At 46.6% G+C, this 15815-nt stretch overlaps 2 protein-coding genes across 3 annotated transcripts in view; one reads left to right on the forward strand and one right to left on the reverse strand.

Moving 5' to 3' along the window:
* SMYD1 (SET and MYND domain containing 1) overlaps positions 1–8648 on the forward strand; it is a 28393-nt gene extending 19745 nt beyond the window's left edge. For both annotated transcript variants that reach the window (XM_010199736.2, XM_010199737.2), the window contains 4 exons: positions 3606–3698; positions 4870–5033; positions 6453–6621; positions 8490–8648. In XM_010199736.2, the coding sequence (XP_010198038.1) occupies positions 3606–3698; positions 4870–5033; positions 6453–6621; positions 8490–8648 (585 nt within the window). The remainder of the gene's footprint in view (positions 1–3605; positions 3699–4869; positions 5034–6452; positions 6622–8489) is intronic.
* Positions 8649–11645: 2997 nt separating this feature from the next.
* Positions 11646–15173, reverse strand: FABP1 (fatty acid binding protein 1). The gene is made up of 4 exons (XM_061994094.1): positions 15107–15173; positions 13913–14085; positions 12215–12304; positions 11646–11696 (listed from the first exon to the last, which is right to left on the reverse strand). The coding sequence occupies exons 1-4, from the start codon at positions 15171–15173 to the stop codon at positions 11646–11648; spliced, it is 381 nt and encodes a 126-aa protein (XP_061850078.1).
* Between the last annotated feature and the right edge of the window lie 642 nt (positions 15174–15815).

A 15815-nucleotide genomic window follows, 5' to 3' on the forward strand; every position in this document is an offset into this window, starting at 1 on the left:
ACTAACCCATGTCCCTCAGCACCTCAGCTACGCATCATTTAAATAGCTCCAGGGATGGGGACTCTGTCATGAAAAAGTTCTTCCTAATCTCCAATCTAAACTTTCCCTGGTGCAACTGGAGGCCATTTCTTCTTGTCCTATCACTCATTCCTTGGAAGAAGAGATCGACCTCCACCGCACCACAGCCTCCTTTCAGGGTGTTGTAGAGAGTGATCACGTCTCCCCTCAGCCTTCTCTTCTCCAGGCTAAACACCCCCAGTTCCCTCAGCTGATCTCCATCAGACTTGTGCTCCATACCCTTCCCCAGCTCCAGTGCCCATCTCTGGACACACTCCAGCACCTCAGTGTCTTTCTTGTAGTGAGGGGCGCAGAACTAAACACAGCACTAGAGGCGCAGCCTCACCAGTGCTGAGCACAGGGGGACAATCACTGCCCTGGTCCTGCTGACAGCACTGTTCCCAGGATGCCACTGGCCTTCTTGGCCACCTGGGCACACTGCTGGCTCATGTTCAGCTGCTGTCCTCCAACACCCATGGGTCCTTTTTTTGCCAGACAGCCTTCCAGCCCCTCTGCTCCAAGCCTGTAGCTTTGCATATCCCTTGGGTCAGTTGGAGTCAATTGTCCTGATATGTCCCCTCACAGCTTCTTGTGTACTCCCAGCCTTCTTGATGTTGTGGTGGGATGAGAAGCTGAAAAGACTTGGGGTAAACACTACTTAGCAACAATGAAATCAAGGTGTTGTCAACGTTATTTGAATCCTAAACCCAAACAACAGCACTGTACCAGCTTCTAAGAAGAAAATTAACTCTATCCCAGCTGAAACCAGGACAGCAAGACAGGACAGTTTAATGTATCATCAATTAATTGATCTACACTATTGAGCAGTCCCATAATAAATCAAACAGTACAGCCCAAGGGCTGATGTGGACCAAACAGCAAAGGTGGGATGAGTGATTGCGACTTCAGACCGGTACTGGCACCAGTGGAGTCCCAGTGAGCTGCAGGTTCCTGGGAAGGAGTAAGAAAGCCAAGCTCAGTCCTATGGCTTTTCTTTCATATAGGTGACAGTCAGGAAAGGTTGAGATAAGTCTCTCCTTGAGATATGTTTGGAGAAATGGGATTGAATTGATAGCAGGGAGCTCCCATAGAAGATAGGACATGGCACTAGAGGAGACTCTTTGCTTGCTGGTTCAAGTTCTCCTCTAGTGCAAAAGACCCTGCTATACAATCTTGTTACTAAATTCTCAAGGTTCATCTTAAAGCTTTTCCTGACTTCCAAAACAACTTGTTTCTAATGAAAAACTGTCCCACAGATCAGTCCTCTGATGCAGGAGCTTTTTTTCTCTGACTTTCTATGGCAGTATTCAAACATCCCCTCCAGTGCATGGCATAAAGAAATCCCATCTCTCATTCAGCACCTGCTATCAAGCCTTGCCCAGGCATTGAGACACAGCATCCCCTTTTCATGAGCAGTAAAGGTGCTCTGCAGCATGTGGCAGGAAGACACACACTTTTGGGTAAACATCCTCTACCACCTGAAGTGCTTGTATAGAAAAAGTCTGTAAATATGTAAGGTGCATGATTTCAGCTGTTAAAAATACACCCCATGCACAGACAATGAGCACCCAGGCTGAGCTCACCCACAGAGCACGCCTGCTCGCCTCTGGCTGCACCATGGTGTTGGAATTCAGGCTCAGGAGCAGCAGCACTCACAGCTGTGTGGAAAGAACTGCTATGAATACATGCAAGATTGACAGTTTACATCCCCAACAGCCGCTCTGACCTCCAGGCTTTCACCCCTTCCAAATAGTAGCAAAGTTCCCATTGTTTATAATGGCAACAGCCTTATGAGTCTAGTAAATGTGAGAGAGGGTTTTGATTAGACAAAACCTCTGTGGAAGTGCTGTTTGAAGTGCCTATTCTAGGAGTCTTTCCTCAGAGAGCATAGGGAGGTGATGTGCACTGACGTTAACATCACCTTTGAATGTGCTCTATGCACTAGGAACCCTGTGTGCTGCTCAAACAGCTGCCAAGGTCTGATTAGCTGTGATAGCTCCAGTCTAATAATATAAAACAATAGATCATAACACACATGCGTGTATCCATAAATAGATGGTGAGTGTAGGGCTCTGCAAAGCTACTGGTTTTCCTTCCAGAGTAAATTTTCAAGGGCTTTTCCCAACTAGTTCAATTTCAGAGATTCCTCAAAGAATCTGATTGAGCAGATATGGGGAAAAGACAAAGGGACACTTGTACAGTCTTGATTCAAAATCTTTGCAGCCTGAGTTGCAACGTTGGGTCTCTGGTTTTGATGCACACCCAGGGGTCCTTCCTGGCTGCTGGGCACATGACTGTGCTCTGTCTCTTGGGTGTCCTCAGACAAGACTTTTCCTGCAAGCTCCTGAGGTCACGCAAATATGGGCAGATTTCAGAGATCCCATTTATGAAAAGGAAGGTCATGGTAGCCAGAATAGTTTGAAAATGCAAATTTGGGAGTCTCAGAAAAGAAGAAGATTAATGGCAGTGCTGGATGTCATAATGTTATATTTCAGCATTAAATAAAGGAAGAAGAGACAGATAATGATGAGCTTGTTAGTGTTTTGCCAGGCATGCTTAAATGTGTGTCGTGTCTTCAAATACACAGTGAAATCCAAACGTCTTTGAGGTATGTGGGAAAACACATTTCACTCTCTGAATGCAGCTGAAATCTGAGATTAACCCCTTTATGGTCTTATGAGGAGCAGCTGAGGGAGCTAGAGGTGTGTAGTCAAGAGGAGGCTGAGGGGAAGTATGATCACTCTCTACAACTACGTGGCAGGAGGTTATAGTGAGGTGAGGGTCAGTCTCTTCTCCCAAATTATGAGTTACAGGACAAGAGGTAATGGTCTCAAGTTGCACCAGGGGACCAGGTGAGGTTTAGATTGGAGATTAGGAAGAGCTTTTTCCCTGAGAAGATTGTTAGACAGTGGCACAGGCTGCCCAGGGAGGTGGTGGAGTCCCCATCCCTGGAGATATTTCAAAGCCATGTAGCTGAGCTGCTGAGGGACATGGTTTAGTGATGGGCTTGGCAGTGTGAGGTGAGTGGTTGGACTTGGTGACCTTGAAAGTCTTTTCCAACCAAAGCAATTCTATGATTCTATGGTGTTTGAACCTGATGACAACGTTTCTCAGAATGGGTAATATTAAGTGATCTTTCCCATCATTATTTCGCCCAGCTCTTATTCAGGAGCCTCATTTCTCTCAAGCAGCTGCATGAGGAGCACCTGATACACACCAACTGGTGACCTTTACAGTCTCTTTGGTGTCTTGTGTGACCTCCCAGCTGCAGGGTAGATGGCCACTATCCTGATGAGCAACACTTGCTGAAGTCAGCAGGAGTTTCACCTCTCAGCTTGGTAGCAGGACCACATCACCCCAGTCTTGGGAAGGTCTGAGAGTCATGCTGGGGTACACAGCCCATGGTAGGAAGGTAGTGGGTGATGTGTGAAGCATCCTGCTGAGCTGATTAGGATTCCCAGACTGCAAAACAATCCCTTCACTTAGAGTATTTTGGCATGTGTCAGGCAGTGCATTTCCCTTACTGGTTTTCTTAATGTTGTCCCCAGCCCTCTGCAGAGACAGTGAAGGAGGTCATCCAGTTCTCCAAGGACACTCTGGACAAGATCAACAAGGCCCGCATGGAGGGACTTTACCATGAAGTGAGTCCTGGTACTTTTGATTTCTTGCTGCACATGCACTGCCAGGGAAAGCAGGTCTTGTTCAGCTTTAAGTCAAGGATTTAAGGATGAAAGAAACCCCTGTTGCTGGAACCTGATTATCTCCATGTGCTTTCTGCCCTCTTGGCAGCTCAAATTGCAAAAGCTGACACTGGTTTCTGCCCTCTGTAAAGCATAAATGTGTCTGAGACAACATCCCAAAATGATTTCTTTCATAGTGATGATACCAGGAGATTCAGGTGACTTTCAGCACCTCCAGTGGACACAAGTATTGAACCAAGGGCCTCTTGGGTGAAAAACAGGAGTCTCAAGGCAAGCACAATGAGCTAGCTTTGCCAGGTAGCCTCATAAAAAGGGTTTGGGAGAGCAGACTTGCACATCAAGCTGTGAGCTACGTTTGCCTGTCTTGATCTCTTCACCTCCTGGCTTCTGCATCTTGCTTATTTGTTGAGTAATGAGGATGTGTGTCTGATATGGGAGACTCACATCCCACCTGGAGCACAGGCTGCAAGGCTGAAGTGTGAGAGAGAGCAAGTCACTTCTTCCTTTCTCCCTCTTTTCCTGACCCGGGAAATATGTATTTGTTCTCTTCAAAGTTTAATAGCTTCAGGAAAACTCCGCAGGTTGAGCATGATCCTCTGGGTTTGAAATGACTTTGGGAAAAGGCTGAAGCTCCCCTCAAGAACAGATGTCTGGATGTTGGGTCACTGCTAGGTGCAGATGTGACACAGCTGACCAGACAGGCAGGGCACAGTGCACCTCCAGGTCCTTGACCTCAGGGTGTTGTTAAAAGCATTCATTGCCTTAAGTGCAGGTAGGAGGTTGGGTAGGTGATGTTGAGGTATTAGAGTCCTGTGGGCACTTGTTGTCTGACAAAACCCAATCTCCTGGGGTATTTTTCCTCCTGAACAGTAGACATCACTTTTTCCTCACTAGTTTTATGAATGGAACTCTGGGAGAGAGAGCTTTGAGTACCCATCATTTTGCCAGGCTGGTGTTTCTTGGCAAATCAAAGCATATCCTATCTTCCCCACAGGCTGACTTGGAGGATTAGTGGGAACCATGCAGCCCACAGGGCTCTGGTGTGGTCCTTCAGCTGCAGGTCCAAAAGTGCTCTGACTTGCCCTCCCTCTCCCCTCTTCCTCTTGTGCAGGTCGTGAAGCTGTGCCGTGAGTGCCTGAAGAAGCAGGAGCCTGTGCTGGGGGACACAAACATCTACCTCCTGAGGATCCTCAGCATTGCCTCCGAGGTGCTCTCCTACCTCCAGATGTTTGAGGAAGCAGCTGACTATGCCAAGAGGATGGTGGATGGCTACTTGTATGTCTCTGCCCTGTTTTTGGCAGCTCTCTGTGGTTAGGCAGTGTGTTATAGGAATAATTTAGCCTGCTCCCATCAAGGCAGTGGTGCTGGCATTCAGGTTTGGAACTCATTATATCACCAGACAGAGAAAGGCTCCTTCTTAAATGCACAACAGCTCTCAGACAGCTTGATTTACTAAGCTGTAAATGGCAAGTTGTTTGGGTACATCTTTCATTAGCCTTTTCATTTTGCCTCAGAAGCATCTCAGAGCCTGCAGGAAGAAGGTGCAGAGAAAAGAGAAACTCTCAAATGGCTGTCACTCAAGAGATCCCTTTTCTCTTGAATTATGCATGGATCTTTGCCTTGGCTAGTTAGTATACTCAAGTCCTGTGGTAAAAGCTTACTGAGAATAAAGAAATTCAGGCTTAGTTCACGTAGATCCAGGGCAAACCTCACAGTAAAAACGATGAACTTTAGTATTATTGAGGTTTTGTTACAAGAGTGATGAGTATTAAATAGATAAAAAAGCCCCAAAACCAAACCCCCCAAAAATAAAAAGTAATGAAAAACACCCACCCTCCTGCTGAGAGCATATCATGCCCATTACATGTCTTTTTGCTCAGTTCTACCCCAACATGCCTGTGATATTTTGTTCTTTTTCTGAGAGGTGACAGAGTCACCTCCCTGGCTTGCAGGCCTGGCAAGCCATTTCATGTCCCAGCCCTGGCACTGACCTAACTGAATGACACAGAGGAAATTGTCTCTCTTCCCTGTTCCTCAGTTTTTCAGTTCACAATGAGGCCTGAAGTAATGTCCTTCCTTGCTTTAAGATCTGCCAATTCAATATGTCAAATAAACCTTTGAAGGCAATTTTTAAGGTAAGTCCAAGCAGCTTCTAGTTCTGCCTCAGCTTCTCAAGTTGAATGTAGAAGCCAAGTTTCATTCTCCCACCTTGAGTACTGACTGTAGGGGAGCGATCTGACAGATCCCACAGGCAGGGATGCATCTCCAGGGGCTGAGAGGAACACTTCTGGAGTTTCTGGAAGCACCAGTTTCTCTCCTCACTTTGAATGAGGAGCTGGTTGTTGTCGCATTCTGAGTTTAGGCACTTCATTAAGCGTCTGAAGTTCAGTTGGTGCTTGGGCCAGATCTGGGTTTTGTTTGTGCCAAAATAATGTGGAATGACAGAGCCTGGCACTCTCCAACTCAGGTGTCCAACTTTCTCCTTTCACAGGTTGTTTATCCTCTTTCACAGCAACTCATGTCCTCCTGTAAGACGTGCCTGTCCCTTTCTAAGCAGAGCTGCACATTTCAGTGCAGCTGAACAGTTGAGCAAACAGTTTTCTCTTTGGCAAACCTATCACATCACTGACAAACATTTGGGAACCCAGATCTTTCCTGAACTAAAATTACTCAGTGCTTTGTTTTCTATTGCAGGAAAATATACCATCCCAACAATGCTCAGCTGGGGATGTCCGTGATGCGGGCGGGAGTGACTCACTGGCACGCAGGTCTCATTGAAGCTGGGCATGGCTTGATCTGTAAAGCTTATGCCATTCTCCTGATAACCCATGGACCTTCCCACCCAATTACCAAGGACCTGGAGGTAGGTGTCATCTGCTGTATTGTTTCTGCTCTCTGTCTGGGCAAAATGACATTCAAACTGTAGAAACAACCCATTGTAAGAGCTGAGAGGTGCATCAAGCACTGACTGCTTCTGACTAGACCTGTGGTTTTCTCTAGATTATGTTATAGTCTGATAGAAAATGAATGTCCCTTCCTATGGGAAATTTTTATCACTGAAAAATAGCTTTTACCTGCACCAGGACATACATTGAAAAAGGCCACAGAGACCTTGAATCTTCTTTGAAACTACTGAGACTCCCATTTTCCCACCAGCCTGATGTCACTGCTCTTGGATTAATGGCTTTACAGTTTGTCTGTATCAAATTATATATGGTGCATGTGCCCAGTTTACCAACTGATTTTATTTGTCAGTGTCCATTCTTCTCTATTTACCACTCCCCAGTCCTTCTAAGCTGCAATGTACTCATTCCTGAAATGGCTGTTAGGTGGATTTCCTAGCTTAGGGTCAAGAGCTGCAGATCCCAGGGAGCTACATCTGCTCAGACACTATGAACTATTTACAGTTGCAGCTGGGGATCTATCATTGCTTTAACCTTTAACCTTTAACTCATCTCATGTGACCTGTTTGCTTTACAGCATTCTCCTTTGTTAGCCAAAAAAGTTACACAATATCAAATCAAATCCTTTATTGATGCCTTTAGTTCCCATTGCAGTAGAGCTATAACCTTTACTAGTGCATTTTTATATCATCAGAGAAATGAATACCTAGCCCTTAAAACCAACTTGTCTATTGACTGTTTCCTTGTATATAGCAGAGGGTGAGACCCCAGCACCTCCATTTCTGTATTTCCCTTTCCCCTTACTTTGGGAGGAAAACAGCAGATATCTGGCACATGCTTATCTCTGTGCTCCTAAACCAAGGCTTGAATAAACTCACACATAGGTGTAAAAAGATGTCCTGAAAGGAAACAAAAGGAATCATAGAATCATAGAATGGTAGGGTTGGAAGGGACCTTTAGAGATCATCCAGTCCATCCCCCCTGCAGAAGCAGGTTCACCTAGATCAGGTCACATAGGAACATGTCCAGGTGGGTCTTGAAGACCTCCAAGAAAGGAGACTCCACAACCCCTCTGGGCAGCCTGTGCCAGGGCTCCCTCACCTCAACAGTGAAAGAGTTTTTTCTTATGTTTAAATGGAACTTTTTGTGTTCCAGCTTCATCCCATCACCCCTTGTCCTGTTGCTAGCTACTATAGAAAAAAGGGATGTCCCAACCTCCTGACACCCACCCTTTAGATATTTATAAATGTTAGTAAGATCCCCCCTTAGTCTCCTCTTTTCTAGACAAAACTGTCCCAGAATCTTCTGAGCCTTTGCTGTAATGCAGCACTAGGAATGACTCTGCTCATAATGAATCCTGGGATGCAGGGGGTGCAACTCTGAGGTGGTCCACGAGTGGATGAACATCCCTCTCCTCCTCTCCTGCCTCCTCCCTGAGAGGTGACCCTTACCCCCATGATGGATCCCACCAAGGGTCATGCCCTGGGTCAGGAAGAGAAGTGCAGTCTCTCCCTAGCTCTGCACAGCATCTCCTCTAGGTCCTGCACCAGGTTTGAGAGCAGGAGGCTTCCTAGTAGCCTGTGGGTGCAGGAAAGACTGATGCCTTCTTCACCTCCATAGTACACAGGCTACCAGGTTAGAGGAAGTAACTGGATATCTGTCTCCAGCTAGCTTTGGTCCTGCTGGTGGAACCCCTAGAGTACGGTGTCTTAGTCATTACGTGGCTCAGCACATCCCTGAAGGACAATCCCTATTTTTAGTCAGTGTTTTATTTACTTGCTTTGACATCCCCTGTGCCACAGGTTTAGTAAGCTGTTGTATCCCTCAGGTCATGCGTGTTCAGACAGAGATGGAGCTGCGCATGTTCCAGCAGAACGAGTTCATGTATTACAAGATGAGGGAAGCTGCTCTCAAAAACCAAAAGATTCAAGTCATGCCTGAACCCAGCAATGAGACCTCACCAAGTCTCTTCCACAAGAAGGAGTAAAACCTGAGCTTGGCATAAATTCATGCCTGCAGGATAACGTCACCTGTGGCACCTCCAAGCATTGGGAATGTGATATATCCAGAAGAATTGCTTCCAGTGGCATCAGTCTGACAGCATGGACCTGCTGGGGGATAGGCCTGGAAAATCTGAGTGCTCAAAGCAGAAGAGGTCTTGGCAAAACCAACATCCTTTTTCTACTACTAGCATTAAAAATTAAAGCAAAAGAACCGGTTATAAAAATATTTACACTCTTATTGGAAGCCTGTTTCTCTCTCTGCAAGTCCTGATCCTGAAGTCCTTGGCTGAATTTTAATAGATTCTTTTCCCAAGTGTTTTTTTTCCCCCATCACTTAGAGCCATAGAACCATAGACTGGTTTGGGTTGGAAAGGACCTTAAAGCTTATCTCATTCCAAAACAACTTCCACTAGACCAGGTTGCTCTAAGCCCCATCCAACCTGCTCTTGAACACCTCCAGAGATGGGGCAGCCACAGCCTCTGTGAGCAACTTGTTCCAGTGCCTCACCACACTCACAGGGAAGAATTTCTTCCTAATATATAATCTAAATCCACCCTCTTTTGGTTTCACTTCTTTGTGATGACATAATTTCTTTCCACGGATAGTCACCCAAGGGATGGTAGAAGTGGGAAGCCGGTCCCAAAGCATGTCTTGTGTTCCTGGGGGTATTGAGTGCAAAGTGAGCAAGATCCACAGATGATGTTTTGTGTAAAGGGCTGTTTTTCTGATGAAAAACTGCTGGAAAAAACAAAGGATTCTGCAGCTGATATGGGTGCAACATCAAGCCAGGAGCACTTTGCAAGTGAGACTACACGGAATTCCTACATCAAGCTAAATTAATTAGGATTTAGTCTCCTCAGATAACAACCAGAAAATGTCTGTGGTGATGCAGCTGATGAGTATGACATCAGTCTGTGCCAGAAGCCAGTTGTGCTGATGTGGTGCACTGGCTGTGTGAGTTGCCCTAACAGAACAAGGGGTTTCCAGGGAGGAGGATCCACTTTCGCTCCCCTTCAGAGTGAGTTGGAGGCTCTGATGCCTTTCAGCATCTGCCCTTCAGCTTAGGTAAGTGTTTAATCAATTTTGCACTGAGCAGCAAAGGGATCAGCTGCAGAGCTAAGGAAACATCTAAAAGCTGTGGCTGGATTCCTAGATTAAAAAATGTCTTAGATCTCTGCCCATCTATCTCAAAATCCATCTGGTTTGCTCCAGACCTTCAGTGACAGCCAAGGGATGAAAAGGGATAGTTCATTCAGTAATTCCCTACCTGCTCCTCAGCAGAACAGCAAGAAAACAAACCCAGGGCTTTTCTTCTTTGACATTTCTCAATGAATTTCCTGATGTTTCTCTAGGTCTAAGATGAGTCCATTGGAGACCAACATCTGCTTATTGGGCACTGTTGAGATGAGCCTTTCCATTTGTTTGTAAGGTGCCCCTCTGATGCTTAGTGTGACAATCCATACTGGTTCAGTCTCAGTCTGAGGATCAATGTCAAGCTCTAACATGAAAACCTTCCCTGAGGAGAGAGAACTCAAGGAGACAAGCACATGGGGGTGAATTGGTCCTTTAGTGGTACACATTGGGGTTGCAGGAGGAGGTGGGGAAGCACTTGTGGTGGTTTCCTAACATCCTAGTCAATTTTGAAGGGTTATAAGAACATCAGCTAGTCTAGGGATATCACACCAGCCATATATCCATTTCCCAGTGATGATTCCCAATCACCTTCCAAGCACAGGGCTTGGAAAAGGGAGCGAAAAAGGAAATGTTTCCTCTCCTGCATCAGAAAACCACATCTCCATGCAGTCTGCAGTGCCAAGCAAGAGCGTGGGAGATGACCACTCCAAACAACTCATGGCCATCTCCTGCCAGGACAAAACCCTTGTATTTCACCCTGGAATTATAGAATCAATCATAGAATAGTGGGGGTTGGAAGGGCCCTCCAGAGCTCATCCAGCCCAAGCCCCTGCTAAGGCAGGTTCCCCTCAATCAAGGGGCACAGGAACACGTCCAGGTGGTTTGGAAACCTCCAGAGAAGGAGCCTCCACACCCTCCCTGGGCAGCCTGGGCCAGGGCTCCCTCACCTCAACACCAGAGAAGTTTTCCCTCATGTGTAAGTGGAACTTTTTGTGTTTGAGCTTATGTCCCTCAGTCACATCTCTCTGATGTCCATTCTTCAGGTACTTACAAGTGTTTATGAGATCCCCCTCAGCCTCTTTTCTCCAGGCTGAACAGCCCTAGGTCTCATAGCTTTTCCTAATAAGAATGATCTTCCACTGGAAGAAGAGTTCAATTCCAGTCCCAGCCAATTTACCAGGTGTGATTTGGGATGAAATGTGGACTGACCACCTGAAAGCTGTCTCAGGCCCTCCTGCTGGTGGAAAAGGTGAGGAAGAAATGAGGTTGCCAGTCTGAAGGACTGGATCCTGTTGCAGAGGTTTGAGGATGAAGATGGATGAAACTGCCCCCATCCTAGTCACTTCCCCAAGGCAGCTTTCCCAGAAAGATCACTGACATTTCTTTGATCCCATCTAAACCCCCCCATCCTTTATCCCTGCCAGACACCCTCTGGTCACTTTGGCTGTGTTTATAAGGGAACAGAGCCCTTTCCCTGCCCAGTGCTCCTCTATCCTCCCAGCTGAGCCAGCCCTGGGTGCCTGACCCACTGGGACATCCCCAGCAGGATGCTGTCACTTGTCCCCAGGACAGGGCTGGAAGTGGGCTCATCAGCATGGAGCACATCTCCAAGGGTCACTCAGTGGCTCTGAGCTTGTGCTCTAGCCCAGGGCACCACCCACTGACATCAGCACAGCCTTAGATCAGCCTGTTGCCTAATTTCTAGCAGGGCTTGCCTGAGTTTTGGAGCCTTTCATCTCTTTATAGCAACTGTGAAGAGGTTGGTGACAATGAAGAGGCCTTTAATATAAATTTTACTTTAATGGACACATTTTACACAGTAAAATGATTGGTGTGTGCAGAGCTTCTAGATTCTCTTGCTGACTCTCTTGTAGGTGAGGTCTCCCATGGTCATGGTCTGGAAAACAAATGGAGAGTGTTAGCTTTTCATGCTACTTGGCTCCAGACTCTCCTTGGAAAGGATCTGGTCTTGCAAATCAAAACAGTCCCCAGTCTATCTTCTATAAACTGAATTATTAAAGCTTTGGATTTCTTCATGAATGCCCCAAAGCAGTTAGGGATAATCTGGCAGCCCTCCACTTGGATTAGTCTACTGTACTCTTCTTTGAAAGTGCCAGACACATACCTGTACTTCTGGGTGGGTGGGTGGGAACATACCCTCATTACATGGAACTTTAATCAGCAATGCCTATTGGGGTCTTAAAGAGTACTTTTTGGATGAGACTGTAATGGAAACTTGCCTTTGGTGCCTGGCCAACTGCCCAACTTTGGCTACAGGGCCTGAGTGCAAGCACGTGCTCATCTGCAGCACCTCCCTAATGCTCCCAGCTTCTTTGTAGACTTTCTGGGGCCAGGGCCCTGAAAGCAGCTGTATGTGCCATTACTCCAGCCATTGCCCTTCTCTCCTGCACTTACATGGGTGATGGTGTCTCCGTTGAGTTCGGTGACAGATTTCAGCCCTTTCAGGTTTGTGATCAGCTTGTTACCCTCCAACTGCACAACAGTCTGGTAGGAGGAGATAGAGGCATTCATGTTATTGCTGCAGATCATCTCACCCCCTGCATTTTGCCTTTCTTCTTCTGTACTGAGTTGCCACCATCCCCTCTGCAAGCTGTTTGGAATCAGCTGCTACCCCACTGATTTTGCCTTTCCTGGGAGAAGGAGGAGGAGGAGGAGGAGGAGGAGGAGGAGGAGAGAGGGTTGTGCAGGTGGTGACTACAACACAACCAGGGTCTGGATGTTTACTTTGGTCTCTACAGGGATGTGAATTTTGTGCTGTAACTACCTCTCTATCCTTCAAATTGAGACTTATTCACAGCTCCCATACTGTTAGATGCCAGAGCAGGGAACCTTAGAACCCCTCAGCATCTCACCAACTCATGAGTTTTGGGGGAGAAGAAGGAAAGCTCTTCATCCTGTCAATGCTGGTGCCTCTATGCAGCCCTGATGCTCCTTGGGGCAGCTCTCCTCATGCAGTACCCAGTCCAAGAGCAGCTGCATCCCTCCAAGAAGAGCCAACACTCCCAGGGCAGCCATCCCTAGTCATTGAAATCACCCAAATAAATAACCCAGCAAAACCCATTTCTGTTCATCTCTCTCTCCAGCTCTAAGACATGTTCATCTGCCCTTGAACTGCTGATTTACAGAGGATAAAATCTTCCAATAGCCTTTTCCCCTGTCTCATGCACAAGAGACATCAGAGATGCTGGAAATTGTGAGACAGTCAGTACTCAATTCACTGGGGCATTTCTTTGGTGATCATCCCTCCTGCTTGCAAAAGTCCCTGCAATATCATCTTCTCCCAAGGTAGAGGTGAGAGGCAACATTTACCGGTGGCATTGCATTGACATGGTGTGAACCACTGGAAACTAATGTCCAGGCTCAGCAGCTGACTCAATTTCAAGGGTGATAAATCCTCACCTTGCCAAATCACCTCACCCAGTGGAAACAGAAGCAGTGGGAAAGGCAAGCTGAGAGGCTAACAGCCCCTGGGACTTAAGAGGTTTATTAGTTTGTGATTCATTGGCTGACTTTCCTGCGCTACCCTTAGGTGAGGGTATGTTTTGTACTGCAACATGACACAGAGCCAAGCCTTTCCCATCTCAAATCTTTCAGACCTTTTGCTGTCAGAAAAATATTAGTAAAGCATCGCTATCTCCCTTTCCCAAATGGGCTATTTAAACACTGGCTTCCAGTGTTTTCAATTAAAAATATCTTTAGAAATGCCAGGTTTCATCTGTAGAAGTGCAGGTTGGGGAGCTTGTTTTGTAGAAGTGAAGAAGGGAGGTGAGAACTTCAGAGTCTAGGGAAAATAGCTCAGAAATAGACTGTGATTTTCAGAAATGTGTCCCTAAGAGACTTGCTGAGGACCTGCAGGGAGCAGGGCAGCGGGTGACTCATCTGCAGACTTGGTTTCAGCAATTAGCTCCTTTCCATTGCATGAAATCATGCATGCAAATTGGGAGAGACAGAAGCAGCCTGGGCAATTAACCAGGTCTTTTCTCTGTGTCAGCTTTAACACTTGTGGTCTGTGGTCAAGTGTAGAGGGAGTGTCTGGAAAGGAAATGTTATGGAGACCCAGCAGCCCTGACAGAGGAGGAACTGATCACTCACCTTGACTTTCTCTCCCGTCAGCATCTCTAGTTCAGACTCCTCCCCAATGGTGAACTCGCTGTGCACCACTTTGGAGCCAGTGGTCACTGTAATCTTGAACTTTTTCCCATCCTGCACGATTTCCGAGATGCTCTTGATGTCTTTGCCCTTCTGGATCTGGTCATCGGGGAGCCCTGCCCAGGAACAAGAGATGTTACGTGGACCTTGGGGTCCTTGGTGGGCAGATCACTGCTGCCAAAGGAATAGGGCAGGATTTGGGGACCCACAGCTGGGAGGATTGCTATTCCAGTGTGGAAAGACCATATAACAATCATGGTTTTCCAAGGACCACACAGTCCTGTGTCTGTTGGAGAGTAACAAATGCTGTCATCCTGGGTTTTGTGTGGCAACTAGACATCTCCCCTGTCTCATTGACCTGACTAGGAGCAGAGCAGCTACCTCCTGAGATAAGCATCAGACAGACAGAAAAAAATCCTGTTTTCCTTCTTTTATTGAGAGGCAAGCAGAGAAAGGGGAGTAAATTGAGGCAGAATGAGAGAACCAAGTGGAGGGGGGTTTTTTGTGAGATTCAGAGTCCTTCAGAACCAGCTCACTAAAGTCTTCTCCCAAAGCCTGAAGCTGACCTGACAGGTCGAGTAGAAGTAGTGTAAAGCCTCCTAAATCCCTGCAGGAGCACGTTCCCTGGCATAGACATTGGTGGAAATCTAGCTAGTCAAGTTCACCATTAAGCATTTAAACAACCTCAACTATTTTTCTGATGAATGGTGGAATCTGGGGCTTTGCAGCATCACAGGAGAGTGGGTGATGTCCTGCTTGCCCTCAAATTTCACAGCCTGATGGAGCAGATCAATGTCCCCAAGGTCTCATTGGCTTATTGTGTCTGTGCAGCTCTCTGCTGTGTCAGCCCATTGCTGCAGAGCCTGCTGGCACCTTTTTCCTGCAAGTCATAAAATATCATCCATCATCTCATACCCTCCAGCCACCAGCCAGAAGGATGTTTTCTCTTCTATGTTGAGACCACACCTCCATGCACATGCATTAAAAAATCCACAATAATTGCAAGATGACAGACAGAAATAGGAAATCTCAGAGATGTTTTCATTCTACATCATCAGCACATCAGCACAGGTAGATTCCCAAATATCAGTGGGCTCTGCAGGGCAAAGCAACACGTAGCACATGCAAGACACTTACCAATGGCTTTCATAAAGGGCTCAAAATTTTCCTGGGACTGGAGTTCATACTTTCCAGAGAAGTTCATGATGGAGAGGCTCTCTGTGCTCCCAACACAAGAGAAGGTGCCTTGCTGGTATGCAGAGCTTGGTTTTATATGGTCCTTTTGCCTTCAAAGTTGGTCAGAGGTAAGATGATGTAATTAGTTTATGGCCATGTTCAAACATTAACATAAAACTGGGCAATGGTCAGTGATAAATTGTTCTACATTATACAGACCTCGATTTACAACGTGGAGCCAGGGAAAACCTCATCAACTCATTTTTATGGAGGTAGCAACGTGGCATCCATAAACAAATGGTACACGAATTAATTGTTCAAAGAGATTAATTATCAGAGGAACGAGCCAAAATAATCAGCTTGCAGCCTGGAAGTGAACACCTGGCAGAGGAGAAAGTGGTGAGAGATAATGGTGTCCTCTGGAGCTGACACTGCTGGGGTTGCTACTCATTGATGGGTGCACATTGAGTCTTTAGCTCTGGCATGAAGGGTGGTGGCTGCACACTGACAGGGATCAACTTGCTCACTTGTGGTCCTCTGTAAGGGTGAGTTTTGGTGTAAGCCAGATGTGGCAGTAGTCACAAAGTCATCATTGTTCTCTAAGGAAAAATACATGACAAACCCTGGGCTTGAATTGGCCCATCCTGAAGGCTGCAGTTGAGTTCAGACT

Source organism: Colius striatus, chromosome 3 (genome assembly GCF_028858725.1).
Source record: "Colius striatus isolate bColStr4 chromosome 3, bColStr4.1.hap1, whole genome shotgun sequence".
Classification (NCBI taxonomy): Eukaryota; Metazoa; Chordata; class Aves; order Coliiformes; family Coliidae; genus Colius; species Colius striatus.

What these genes read in the sequence shown, in the direction of transcription:
- FABP1 (XM_061994094.1), bottom strand. Translation starts at nt 15,173, where the DNA reads ATGAACTTCTCTGGAAAGTATGAACTCCAGTCCCAGGAAAATTTTGAG. An exon ending in GCCCTTTATGAAAGCCATTG is followed by an intron (nt 14,086 to 15,106) that starts GTAAGTGTCTTG and finishes GTTCCTGGGCAG; the next exon opens with GGCTCCCCGATGACCAGATC. An exon ending in TGACGGGAGAGAAAGTCAAG is followed by an intron (nt 12,305 to 13,912) that starts GTGAGTGATCAG and finishes TCCTCCTACCAG; the next exon opens with ACTGTTGTGCAGTTGGAGGG.